Source organism: Myxocyprinus asiaticus, chromosome 8, assembly GCF_019703515.2.
Source record: "Myxocyprinus asiaticus isolate MX2 ecotype Aquarium Trade chromosome 8, UBuf_Myxa_2, whole genome shotgun sequence".
Taxonomy (NCBI): Eukaryota; Metazoa; Chordata; class Actinopteri; order Cypriniformes; family Catostomidae; genus Myxocyprinus; species Myxocyprinus asiaticus.
In genome coordinates this window covers 48,965,962-48,980,778 of record NC_059351.1, presented here as the reverse complement: position 1 = coordinate 48,980,778, position 14,817 = coordinate 48,965,962, and the positions used below count along the sequence as shown (strand labels likewise).

The 14,817-nt window shown below is 39.0% G+C and overlaps 1 protein-coding gene across 1 annotated transcript; it reads left to right on the top strand.

Annotated features, from left to right (window-relative positions):
* The first annotated feature begins 4,850 nt into the window (after nucleotides 1–4,850).
* Nucleotides 4,851–10,189, top strand: LOC127445030 (prokineticin receptor 2-like). Its single transcript, XM_051704760.1, has 2 exons — nucleotides 4,851–5,320; nucleotides 9,409–10,189. Exons 1-2 carry the CDS (start codon nucleotides 4,851–4,853, stop codon nucleotides 10,112–10,114), a joined length of 1,176 nt encoding a protein of 391 aa, XP_051560720.1. The 3' UTR covers nucleotides 10,115–10,189.
* The last annotated feature ends 4,628 nt before the right edge of the window (nucleotides 10,190–14,817 follow it).

Genomic DNA, 14,817 nt, shown 5'->3' with positions numbered 1-14,817 from the left:
TATACATATTTCCCCTGTCTGTCTGATTATCTCTCAGTCTATTTATCTATGTGTCTGTCTGTATATCTGTATGTCTATCTATCGTTCTGTCTATTTTTTTTTTGTCTGTCTATTCTACTTGTCATTCTGTCTGTCTGTGTCTATCTATCATTCTGTCTGTCTGTGTCTATCTATCATTGTCTGTTTGTATATCTTTATTCTGTTTGTCTATCATTCTGTTTGTCTGTATAACTGTCTGTCTGTCTCTTTGTCTATCATTCTGTCTGCCTGTATATCTGTCTGTGTCTATCTACTGTTCTGCCGGTCTGTCAATCTCTGTCTGTCTGTCTATCGTTCTCTCTGTCTGTATGTCTATCTCTGTCTTTCTATCTATCTCTGTCTGTCTTTCTGCCTGTCTATTTATCAGTCTGTTTGTCTGTCTATCTATCATTCTCGGTCTGTCTGTCTACCTGTCTATCTATTGTTCTGTCTGTCTATCATTCTCTGTCTTTCTGCCTATTTATTATTGGTCTCTGTTTGTCTATCTCTGTCTGTCTGTCTTTCTGCCTGTATTTATTGGTCTGTCTATCTATTCTACTTGTCAGTGTGTCTGTCTATCTACCATTCTGTCTGTCTATCATTCTGTCTGGCTATATATGGTTCTGTCTGTCTTATCTATTGTTTCGTTTGTCTATCATTCCGTCTGTCTGTATATCTGTCTGTCTATCATTCATTCTGTCTGCCTGTCTCTGTCTATCATTCTGTCTGCCTGTATATCTGTCTATGTGTCTATCTATTGGTCTGTTTGTTTGTCTATCGTTCTGTTTGTCTATCGTTCTGCCGGTCTATCAATCTCTGTCTGTCTATCTATCGTCCTCTTGTCTATCTCTGTCTGTCTTTCTGCCAGTCTTTATCAGTCTGTCTGTTTGTCTTTTGTCTATCTATCATTCTTGGTCTGTCTGTCTACCTGTCTATCTATTGGTCTGTCTGTCTGTCTGTCTACCTGTCTATCGTTCTCTCTGTCTGTATGTCTGTCGCTGTCTTTCTGCCTATTTATTATTGGTCTCTTTGTCTATCTATCGACCGTTCTTTCTGTCTGCCTGCCTGCCTATCTGTCTATCTATGGTTCTTTCTGTCTGTCTGCCTCTGTCTGTTTACCACTACTCAGAACACCTTAGCAAACTTAGTAACCTTGTATCTGTCTGTGTTTAAGGTCTGTATAACCTTCAAACTGCAACCTTTAAAACTTTAACTTAAGACTATTTTTAACTTCTGGCCAAGACTTGGGGGGAAAAAAAGACAATGAAGATGATATTTTCTCCTGTCATCCTCGTTTAATTTCCAAATGAATAGATTACTGATCTCTCATCGCCATGACAGCCTAATCATCTCTCAGCATACAGCTCTGATCTGGGTCAAAACTCGGGTAGCTTTACACAATCTGTGGAGTAACAAGCATGCTGGATATTAGTGTGTTTGGATGGCGGTCTGTAATGGAGGCGTCTGCTGGTGCTGCTGTCAGATGAGTTCACTGGATCTCAGATAAAGTTTAATGGATGTATACAGCTCTCTACCTTTAAAGCCCCACTCATTTTAACAGAGGCATTGTACTTTTGTCTGGTTGTATTGCTCATTTCCATGGTGTCTCTGTAAGATCAGCTTGTGGCTTCAGTGCTGATTTATGGCTCTGTTTTCCCCGGACAGTGTGTGAGAGTGATTTAAAGAGAGTGAAGGTTATTTTTGTACATGCAGTGCTCAACTATCAGTGCTCAAGCAGTAAATTTAGAGAATGTTCAGGAATGATTCTGTCTGGAGTAAAGAGGTATGGAGGAGGACATGACTGATGCTCTTTGATAGGTTTACTCTAGTGAGTAAATCTTTAACACGACACCTGTTTTAATTTTCTATGCAGGTTGTTCAAATGGCTTTTCCTCTTTCTCTTCTGTGACACACATCTTAGCAAACAGAAGGTCTTCTTCTGTAGTTGAAAACATAAGCTGCTGGGTCAGTCTCTTGTTGTGTGACTATTTTCATGACAGCTAAGCCCATTTGCACAATTTAGGAGGAGGCGCCGAGCGCTGTTTCATTTCTCAGCGGACAGAACAGCGCATGAGCGCAATTTTCTTTCCAAATAGAAGAAAAACTAAAGAAGAAAAAAATCAGAAGAGGCACAGATGTCATCGTTCGGAGATCAAGAAGGTTAAAACAAAAAGGATTTCTTTGGGAAGGTAGGATATACAGGATATTTGTTTCTGAAGGGGAAAGTGTCGTATAGGTGATCTTTGTGCAAATAGATGCAGTGCGCTTTTTATAATTTTGTTTATTTGCGCCTTTTAGTTTACGCTGCACTCTTTTTTCGTGATTGTAACTGAGTTGCATATGGAAGTAGTGCCATGAGCTGCTGAAACACATTAAATTGACTGTAATCGCGTATAGTTTATGGCATGCAACTCAAGTTTGCATTTAAATCTAATGCTGGCTGTTATTAGAAAACAGTTAACAGCTCACCATAAATCTGTTTTAAATGCAGAATATTTTTTATAGGCTACAGACTGTGGGGTGAGTGGTTTAGTCCTCGATCATGAATGATTTACTGAAAATATAATATATACAGAAATATATTCCTGATCCTTGAGATTTGGGGGTTATGAAGTTTTTGTTATTTTTTAAAACGTTACACATTTCTCTTGAGACAAAATACTAATTTATCATTCTCAGTTTTGTTTAAGGTCATTAAATCCAACATTTTCCAATAATTGTGCAATAAGTGAAAGGATAACATTTGGAGTAAAAAGCCCCTGTTGCAGGGGCTAAAGGCCCCTATTAAACACAAGTGAGGGAGCCTTTTACCCCAAGTGAGGGAACCTTTTACCCCAAGTGAGGGAGTCTTTTACCCCAAGTGAGGGAGACTTTTATCTCAAGTGAGGGAGTCTTTTACGGCAAGTGAGGGAGTCTTTTACCCCAAGTGAGGGAGACTTTTACCTCAAGTGAGGGAGACTTTTACGGCAAGTGAGGGAGTCTTTTACCCCAAGTGAGGGAGACTTTTATCTCAAGTGAGGGAGACTTTTACCCCAAGTGAGGGAGACTTTTATCTCAAGTGAGGGAGTCTTTTATCTCAAGTGAGGGAGACTTTTATCTCAAGTGAGGGAGACTTTTATCTCAAGTGAGGGAGACTTTTATCTCAAGTGAGGGAGTCTTTTATCTCAAGTGAGGGAGACTTTTATCTCAAGTGAGGGAGCCTTTTATCTCAAGTGAGGGAGTCTTTTACGGCAAGTGAGGGAGTCTTTTACCCCAAGTGAGGGAGACTTTTATCTCAAGTGAGGGAGCCTTTTACCCCAAGTGAGGGAGACTTTTATCTCAAGTGAGGGAGTCTTTTACGGCAAGTGAGGGAGTCTTTTACCCCAAGTGAGGGAGTCTTTTACCCCAAGTGAGGGAGCCTTTTACCCCAAGTGAGGGAGACTTTTATCTCAAGTGAGGGAGTCTTTTACTCCAAGTGAGGGAGACTTTTATCTCAAGTGAGGGAGTCTTTTACCCCAAGTGAGGGAGTCTTTTACCCCAAGTGAGGGAGACTTTTATCTCAAGTGAGGGAGTCTTTTACCCCAAGTGAGGGAGCCTTTTACCCCAAGTGAGGGAGCCTTTTACCCCAAGTGAGGGAGCCTTTTACCCCAAGTGAGGGAGACTTTTATCTCAAGTGAGGGAGTCTTTTACGGCAAGTGAGGGAGCCTTTTACCCCAAGTGAGGGAGCCTTTTACCCCAAGTGAGGGAGCCTTTTACCCCAAGTGAGGGAGACTTTTATCTCAAGTGAGGGAGTCTTTTACGGCAAGTGAGGGAGCCTTTTACCCCAAGTGAGTGGTAAAAGGCTCCCGTTATTATTTCCGGTATTTAAAAAAAAAGAAAAAAAAAAAGCTAAATTTCCTTAAAGGATGCTTTTAGCCCCATTGTACCCTACTATATTATATCTATATCTAGGTCACGATTCAATATTATTGCGATTCTTTATGTTTGGTGTATTGTGATTCAAAACTACAATATATTGTGATATTTCACTCAATGTTTCTCATCGGATTTAAGAGAACTGTTTCCAAATCACCAAATGCATTGTTAAATTAATATAAAATGCCAGTTTACAAAACATGGCCAGTATATTTCCTAATATCTATGTGCAATGCAAAGCCATAAGCATATAAGGCCATGGCTCCCTATTTCTGTGGTTATGTCAATGTAGCTAGTCTTTCTAAAAAATAAATTATAGTATTTATGAATACAATAGTAGCCTAATCACTTTAAAAACATTATTTATTAGAACACATTTTTAATACACAAAAGTATAATTGATTTCACCTAAAATGTTAGCCTATTTAATATTATACTAACATTTTTGTCAAATACTTCAGTTAATGTTACTGCTGTAAAATCCAAATACATTTACGTAAGGAAGGGTAATTATGTGTAAAGCATGATAACCACCACCTAAGGGACTGTTGTTGATTTCCTATATCGATTTTTTCCCCCATCACCATATTATTAATGTTGAAAAAATTTAATTAATATCAATATTTGGTGTGCAAATATCACTACAATATCACGATGGAAAATATCATGATACTTAACATATCAATATGTTTTCCCACTTCTAGTAAATGTGCTCCTTGAATATTCTGTTTCACTCCAAAAATACATCAGATTACAGAAGTAACATGAGTTTTGAACAGCATTTCATGTTGACTTTAAGAGTTAAAACTTGATAGATTCTGTGATTCTCTTTATATTGTGTAAAAAAATAATTCTTCATTTGTGCAGCAATCAACAGTATATATTCACTGAACAAGAGCATGGAAGATCCTGGCAGCTACATCTTGCTTTGACAGAAGATGGGAGAACCCAATAGCAGCACCCCAACTTGGCCATGGACTCTTGGGGAAATCCACCCATCAGAGAACCCCCACAGTCTCATGTCAAATTACGACATCCCCTTGGATTACGAGGTTCCGTTAGATGAGATTCCTGACACGACTCAGGGACGAGCGTTCTTTGTGGCTACCATCGTTATTGCAGTGGTCCTGATCTGTATCATGCTAGTCTGTGGTGTTGGGAATTGTCTCTTTATAGCCTCATTGGCACGTTACAAAAAACAAAGGAATCTCACCAATTTACTCATCGCCAACTTGGCAATATCAGATTTCCTGGTGGCGACTGTGTGCTGCCCATTTCTGGTGGATTATTATGTGGTGAAACGGTTATCTTGGGACCATGGGATTGTGCTTTGTGTCTCCATTAACTACCTTAGGACTGTGTCTCTCTACGTGTCCACCAATGCCCTGCTAGCAATTGCTGTTGACAGGTGAGCTCATTTAGCTTGCTAAATCAGATCTCATGAAAATTACGTGACATCACGATGTTCCTTAAACATACTGTGGCAGTCCCGAGGTGAAATGTCCACTGAGTGGCACCTAAAGTGAGTTCATTTTCTCTCAAATAGATAAGGTTTTTAATGCTATATTGGGTTTTAAATCAACAAAACCAACCCCCTACCTTAAACCTTAAACCTAAACCTAATTGATACTGTCATAAAAGCAAATGTGAGATAAAAAATACAAATACTGAAGCAACCAAGTAATTTTGTGGTGTTTCTATGACACTTTTGGTTCACGTGTCATCTTGCGTGCTCTTCAGGACTCGGTCCTTTGCATCGCAAGTGCACAATTTGCTCACACTCAAACAAGCTTGCAAATGTAGTTGGTTATGTAAAGCAAACGTTAAAATGTATCGGCTTACAAGTCATGCATCATAGTGTTTTGATGTCATGAGATAGCATTGTGTGAAGAACAGGGTGACATGTATAGGTATATGCTTATGAACAGATAATCTGCCGTTTTACTCGTGATTGGTGTGAAAGTAGATAAAAGTGATTGCTGTTGTAGTGCCTCTAGTGTTCATTTCTGAAGGAAATTGTGGCAATACGTACAGCGAGCCACATAAAAATAATTTTGCAAAAATGTTGCTATAATAATGTGATTCTATGAGACTAGGTTGAAAAGCCCTTATTGCTCTTATGCTGCATTCAAGTTAAGCACACATGAATGCCACCAAAATGTTGGGTGTGTGTCAGTCAAGGCAGAAGCAAACTGGTATTTGTCCAAAGGGTGCTGTAATTGATTTCAGCCAATTTACTAACTTCTGCCATTTTTCAAACTTCAACCGCATGGCCTCTCTCCAAAACCCCGCCCTCCAAAACACGACAGCAAACCTGGATGCACAAAATTATTCACAAGAAGAGAGCATTTTTGATTGGCTAGTTTTTTTAATTGCCAAAAAATGTAAAATGTTCTGTTTAAGAACCCTGCTGAAAAGACTAGCTTAGACCAGCATGAATTTCCATGCTGGTCTTTAACTTAATAGAGAAAAAGAAATAAAAAACTGTCCAGCACGTCCATATACAGTATTTTCTAGGGATGGAACGATACAATTTTTTCTCTTCCGATCTGATTCCGATACCTGAACTATCAGTATCGGCCGATACCGATCCCGATCCAATACCAGTGTTGTTTTTCTCTTAATGAGTTTAGAATATCCATAATTCACTTAGTGGAACTGATTGGGAGTAGTCTTTGTGTAAAGCAACAAAAAGATTAGATGGCTGGTGGACTTCAGGATGCCCACTTATTTGTGTGAGCGCCTCGTGCCAACCCCAGCAAGATGCCGGCCATGTCTTAATCCGCCCCTGCTTCTCTGCGAAGGATACATGTGATGCCGCCTAAGAATTTGTCACTAGGTTTTGGAACAGAGCCTCTTTCTTCGCTTACAATGCTATTTATTACATCATCCAACCTGTATGTTTGCAGCCTTGCCAAGTAGCAGACGACACAATGGTAAATTTTCTTAATTTGTAAAATGAATAACAGCCAAAATGAATGCAGAGTAAAAAATGTGCAGTGCGGACATGAAAGGCACCATGCCATCTTAGTCTTCCCATGAACAGTGCATCACAGTAACCGCATGTATTTTGGGAGAAAAGTACATTGTGTTCACTCTTGGCGATCTACAGAAACTCTGTTCCCCAACAGGTTGTTTCTATTGAGTCTTTGATGATGAATATTCGCCCATAGCCTGAGGTCTCCTTAGGGAAGAACTGTAGTGTTTCTTAAATGTTTTGGTGTTCGCACTTCCACAACAGACATGAATAAATGATCTGAGTGCAAGTTGATTAGTGTGGAAATTGAATCAAATGCTTCAGTTCTTGGTTTGAACAGAATATTCTCAAGGCGATGCTTCAGTGCATCAGTTGAGAATCACTAATATAGATGTCACAAAAATCCTGGATTGAAGTCAACATGACTTCAGAATTATCCTATTTTGTTAAACACACTCTTTCCCAGAGGAAAAATGTATTGTGTAATGTTTTTATTACCTAGACTCTATTGCTTTTAGACTATATTTAATTGAAATCCCAACTTTATCTCAAACAGACTAATTGCACAGTGAATTTGGCGACAGTAGGTCAAAAGTTCTGTTGCTGAAATTGGTCTGAACGTACCGAAATTCAAATCACTGCCCCCAGTGGCCGGAGCTGGAAGTGTTGTTGAGCATATGGGTACATGTGATCTTCAGTTTCCAGGTGAAATGTCCACAGAGTGGTGACAAAAGTGAGTTGTATTAAGCTGTAAATGATGTAATACAGTCAACAGGAATACATATTTAATTAACCATACACCATAACCAAAACCAACCCTAAACCTAAACGTCAGTGGAGTAAAAATGTAATTTTAGTGTGAAAATGCATCCTCTGAATCACGCTCACTATTGTTTATGTGAACGTGGCCGCTTCCTAGTTCCCACTGGACTACAAAGTCTGCCAATTTTTCAATGTAAGGTCAGTCATTATTATCTATTAATAACTTACCTGCAATGTTTATGAAAAATATGAACAATTATTAAATAATAATGAAAAATAATAATGAAAAACATGAATGAAAAATAAAACCAAAACATAACCATTAGAGAACACCCTGTGTAAGTTCTTATTAGGTCATATAAAAACTCCATGCAGTGTTCTGGGAATGTTAGTATATGGTTATTAAAGAATAAAACCTAAAAAGGACATTTCTATAATGTTAGGAATTATTATTATTTTGATGTCTTTCCTTAAGGATAATATTCTGTTATCAGTTAATTAACAATTTAGACATGGCAGATTTCAGATCTACCACTACATACTTGCAACCCCATGAGAAACAAAAATACAACCCTGTGTTATTAATCACACTGCACAGAGTATAATTGGTAGAAACAGTGCTGTACCTTTCATTTATAGAACAAGAGATGGAGGACCCTGTTATTCACCATGAATGTCGAAAGGTTATGAAATTTCTCATTAAGAATGGGGGGCAGTGATCAGATCAGACAGAGAGAGATCAGAGAGTTGGTGCTCTTTGTGTGCATATGAATCTGTTAATAGACTGCTGTCTGCCAGGGTGCACTGGGACTGTTTTGTGGATTTAAATAGCCATGAATATTGATACTACTCTGAGATGCTTGAGAAATACCAATACAGATACCCAAAACACATTTCAGATCCAGCCTAAATGCTCACATTTGCCTGATCTAGATTCACTCCAAACAGTCCTCCTGAGTCTAACACTTATGGGTTTGATTATCAGTTAAAATAAAAATAAAAATGTCATCCAAAGGGCAAATTCAGTGCTTTATTGTGCTCAACTTTCGTCAAACCTAAAAATAACTATTAGAGAATGTTCTTATTAGGTTGTTACACAAAAACCTTCATGCAACAATCTGGAAACATTAGTTTATGGTTACAAAAATAAACCCTGAAAATAACCGTTAGCTAACATTTTGTATTATTCCTTATTAGGTTGTCACACAAAAACCTCCTTGCATCGTTCTGAAAACGTTGGTTAATTGCAATTAAATTGCTATTTAAAAATGATTTAATTGCTATTAAAAACACTAACAATAACCATTAGCTACAATTCTGTATAAGTTCAAATTAGGTTGTCATTCAAAAACCTCCATGCAAAGTTTAGGGTATGTTAGTTTATAGTTACAAAAAATAAACCTGAAATAACCTCAATTACAATAAGATTTACCTAGACCTTATTCACAGCAGCGCTTATTGACAGGAATAACAATGAGGTTGTGAGAGAGAGTCTCTTCAATGGGCTGTACTGAGGTTTAAAGTGTTTTTTGATTGTTCCGCTTTTCAAACATTGAAAAAATATATTTTCAAGAACATTCAGTAGACAAAGAACTCCAAACAACATGAGCTGTGAAAAATCAGATGTGATCTAGCAGCTTTATACAGTTCATGCCACTGAACAGACGTTAAGTATGTCCCTCAAAGTCTCGTTTTCATTCATAAAAATCAAAGATTTGAATAAGATCTATTCAAACAGCTTTCTTTGTGTTCCGCAGGTACATGGCTATCGTTCATCCCCTGAAGCCCCGTATGAAGTTTCAGACGGCGTACTGGATTATTTTTGGTGTTTGGATAATCCCGATCCTCATATCGGTGCCCTCAGCCTACTTCGCAACAGAACACGAGTACCCGCAGAGCACGCTCGCCCAAGACAAGAAGATCTTCTGTGCTCAGATCTGGTCTGCGGACCAGCAACTCATGTATCGATCCTACTTCCTGTTCATATTCCTAGTTGAGTTCTTGGGGCCTGTAGTCACCATGGCTATCTGTTATGCCCACATCTCGAGGGAGCTGTGGTTCAAGAATGTCCCAGGATTTCCAACAGAGCAGCTGCGGAGACGACTTCACCGACGGCGCAGGACAGTCATCGCATTGATAGCAGTTCTGGTGGCATATGTCTTGTGCTGGGCCCCGTATTACAGCTTCACATTGCTGCGCGATTTCTATCCCACGCTGATCACGCGTGAACGTAACTCGCTAGTGGTTTTCTACATCATTGAGTGTATTGCAATGAGCAATGGGGTCATTAACACTCTGTGTTTTGTTAGTGTTAGAAACAATGTAGCAAAGTGCTTCAGGGCCGTCAGACTTGCTAACTGGCGCTCGCTCACAAGGACGATTGTTGGCAAGATGGCGGAAGACGACATCAGGACTTCATCCTTGCGAATGACTGAGGATGTGGAATGTACACAAATTAAATGAAAGAATGGAAGGATAAAAATGCAAAATAAATGAAAAGGTTTGGCCAGGTGGTCTACCCAGGGCATTGTAAACCTCATAATGACAGTAGCAGATGTAAAGTGAGGGCCAAGGAATGTCTGTAAACAAACTTTTGAAGGGTCTGTAAAGCAATGATGCAATACCCCAAGCTCAACTAAATTAATGTTCCGGGTTCAATACAAGTTAAGCTAAATTGACAGCATTTGTGATATAATGTTGATCATCACAAAAATAATTTCCACTTGCCTGTTGTTAATGGACACTAGTGTAACCAAACGCAATTGGAAAAATAATGACTACTTTGAAACAGGTTTCCCAAACACTCTCCCTTTCTGCCATTGGTTAGATAGTCCTGCCTCAAACTCATGTGTCTGTGTCAAGCTAGTTGGAACATTCAATCAAACAGAACAATATTTTTCTACCACCACCACAGTGTAATGACAACTCATAATAATTTGTACAAGATGCCGAAATCATAAGATAACGTACGACTTCTATTCCCCTAGAGACCAACCAATAAACAAACAGAATTTCCAATCGATACAGTACAGGCCTAAAATTTTAGCTAACCTCCAGTCCAGCATTTTATTATAAGAAAGAAAACATCAGTGAACAAATTTGGTTACTCATTCCATATTTATTTATGCGATACACATGACTGATGAATGTCAGTAACCTGTAATACACTTCCCTCATCTCATTCCAAACCCTGATGTTTTCTTTCTTTCATCGTACACAAAATGTATTTTCCTATTTAAATCATGGTTAGGTTTAGGTTAGGAGTTAAACTTAGGAAAAATGCGTTCGTTGGTTCGTTTTTTTTCTCTCTCTCTCTAAGGGAATAATTCGTTTTTGAACGAGTAAGATTTTGCCAGCTCGTACTATTATTACAACTTGTCAGGAGAAAAAGTTGGTGCCAGTGTTTATGCTTTTAGGGAAATCGACCTACGAATAGCTTACTTATGGTTGTTTCTGCATATTAAGCTGGGATAGGAGAAAGAATTGTAAAACTGGAAAAACAAAAATACAAACATTTTCTAGCACATTTATGAATCACAGGACAAAAATCCTCCACCTTGAGTTAACCGGATTTAACCAAAATGCCAGATGAAATGAGGAATCCCTGTCAGACTAATGTTGGGGGGCCTGGGTTGCTCAGTGGTAAAAGACGCTGGCTACCACCCCTGGAGTTCGCTAGTTCACTAGTTCAAATCCCAGGGCATGCTGAGTGACTCCAGCCAGGTCTCCTAAGCAACCAAATTGGCCCAGTTGCTAGGGAGGGTAGAGTCACATGGGATAACCTCCTTGTGGTTGCTATAATGTGGTTCGTTCTCGGTGGGGCACGTGGTAGGTTGGGCGTGGATGCCACGGTGGATGGCGTGAAGCCTCCACATGCGCTATGTCTCCGTGGCAACGCGCTCTACAAGCCACGTGATAAGATGCGTGGATTGGCGGTTTCAGACGCGGATGCAGCTGGGATTCGTCCTCCGCCACCCAGACTGAGGCGAGTCACTACAGGACCACAAGGACTTAAAAAGCGCACTGGGAATTGGGCATTCCAAATTGGGTGAAAAAAAAAACGACATTTTAATTTAAAAAAAAAAATTTTTTTTGACTAGATAATAAAGCAAAAGTGGCCAACAAGTGTCCAGCATACATAAGAACTCAATGTAGTGAATTTTTAGTCATTACATAATTTAAAACACTTAAAATGTGATTTGATGACTTACTATTATACTATGATGTGGAAAACAGTAATTAAGAATGAGTCGGTCTCCAAACGTTTGACTGGTAGTGTATGGTTTTATTAATGTGTACAGACTGTACAATCAATGGCGCTTTGATTGTACAGTCCTAAATCTCCAGAAACTAAATGTTAGAAACAGGCAGAGCCTCAAGATTTCCATTTCTCCCCCTTTATTTAAGGAGACTGCCTACTGATTTAAAAATGTACAGTACTTCAGGGCAGTTAGGACCATAGAAAGCCAGCAAAAGATGCTCATTTACAAAAAATAAACTTTGCTCTGGTTAGTTTTAACAGGGCTTCAGGATGTTCTAGTGAAATGCTCAAATTTCAAATGTTGTTTATCTGTGAATGAAACTGTGAACAGTTCACACATCACCCAGCCGTTTTATCCAAATTCAACTGGTTTTCCTTCAGGACACAGATTTTACATTGGACATCCAGTGTTTGGCTTCTAGATTTCGCTTGAATTTCAGGGTTTCATGCTCTTCGCAGCCAATAATTCACAGCAAAAACACAGTGTACCGTTGTACACATTGTGTTCAAAATACAGTGGGACATATAGCCTTTGATGACAAAAGATATGGTACGTTTTTAAAAGTTGATAACCTTATTTATTTTGCTATCTCAACTATGCACCATTATATGGCTAGATGCATTGAATTATTTATGTTTAGTATTGTTTTTTTCCCTCACATCCACAGCACTGTGACACATTTTTAAGTTGAGAACCACTGGCCTAAATCTCTTTAACGGTCCATATATCTGCTTTTTTTGGACTGAAATCCTTTTGGACTACTTACCCACGAATATGAATTGCAAACTAATATGACTATAACTGATTTACATTAAGAGTAAATGTGTGAAACAAATGGTTCTAAACTGTGGGAATTGTGTTTGTATACAGTTGAAGTCAGAAGTTTACATACACTTAGGTTGAAGTCATTAAAACTAATTTTTTAACCACTTCACAGATGTCATATTAGCAAACTATAGTTTTGGCAAGTCATTTAGGACATCTACTTTGTGCATGACACAAGTAATTTTTCCAACAATTGTTTACAGACATATTGTTTCACTTTTAATTGACTATATCACAATTCCAGTGGGTCAGAAGTTTACATACACTAAGTTAACTGTGCCTTTAAGCAGCTTGAAAAATTCCAGAAAATGATGTCAAGCCTTTAGCCAATTAACTTCTGATAGGAGGTGTACTGAATTGAAGGTGTACCTGTGGATGTATTTTAAGGCCTACCTTCAGACTCAGTGCCTCTTTGCTTGACATCATGGGAAAATCAAAAGAAATCAGCCAAAAAATTTGTGGACCTCCACAAGTCTGTTTCATTCTTCTGAGCAATTTCCAAACGCCTGAAAGTACCATGTTCATTTGTACAAACAATAGTATACAAGTATAAACACCATGGGACCACGCAGCCATCATACCACTCAGGAAGGAGACACATTCTTTCTCCCAGAGATGAACGTAGTTTGGTGCGAAATGTGCAAATCAATCCCAGAACAACAGCAAAAGACCTTGTGAAGATGCTGGAGGAAACAGGTAGACAAGTACCTATATCCACAGTAAAACGAGTCCTATATCGACATAACCTGAAAGGCTGCTCAGCAAGGAAGACACCAATGCTCCAAAACTGCCATAAAAAAAGCCAGACTACAGTTTGCAAGTGCACATGGGGACAAAGATCTTACTTTCTGAAGAAATGTCCTCTGGTCTAATGAAGCAAAAATGGAACATTTTGGCCATAATGGCCATCGTTATGTTTGGAGGAAAAATGTTGAGGCTTGCAAGCTGAAGAACACCATCCCAACCGGGAAGCATGGAGGTGGCAGCATCCTGTTGTGGGGGTGCTTTGCTGCAGGAGGGACTGGTGCACTTTACAAAATAGATGGCATCATGAGGAAGGCAAATTATGTGGCTATATTATCTCTATATAACATCTCAAGACATCAGCCATGAAGTTAAAGCTCGGTCGCAAATGGGTCTTCCAAATGGACAATGACCCCAAGCATACCTCCAAAGTTGTGGCAAAATGGCTTAAGGACAATAAAGTCAAGGTATTGGAGTGGCCATCACAAAGCCCTGACCTCAGTCTGATAGAAAATGTGTGGGTAGAACTGAAAAAGCATGTGTGAGCAAGTAGGCCTAAAACCTGACTCAGTTACACCAGTTCTGTCTGGAGGAATGGGCCAAAATTTCAGCAACCTATTGTGAGAAGCTTGTGGAAGGCTACCCAAAATGTTTGACCCAAGTTAAACAATTTAAAGGCAATGCTACCAAATACTAACAAAGTGTATGTAAACTTCTTACCCACTGGGAATGTGATGAAAGAAATAAAAGCTGAAATAAACCATTCTCTCTACTATTATCCTAACATTTCATTAGTGACAGGTAGTGATCCTAACTGACCTAAAACAGGGAATGTTTTCCACGATTAAATGTCAGGACTTGTGAAAAACTGAGTTTAAATGTATTTGGCTAAGGTGTATGTAAAGTTCTGACTTCAACTGTAGGTACACATACGGCTGATCAGATGGTATCATTGTCTCTTTTTCTCTCCTGTCCAGGACAAATGTGTTGGTGCAGGATTAAGGTTAAGCCCCCTAAAAAAACATGAGATATTAAATTAATTTGAAATATAAAAGGACTGACCTGATACTAATGGCTTTGTCCTTCTGATTGTACAGTGACAGATGGGAGGTTGGGAATGAGCCTGTTGGGAGCATGTTGTGATTTTAGAGATTAGCTTTAAATCTCAAAGAGTGAATGGGTTACATACAGGTCTAGTCTGTTTTAATCTGTGTGCCATTGAGCAACTTGAACCTCTCTGACTTAGTGAAATCCAGCCACCATAAGCATGAACTATACTACTTGTGGACTGTGGGACAGATAGTTGGTGTTGGCGGGGTAGGGTATCATTTTTGG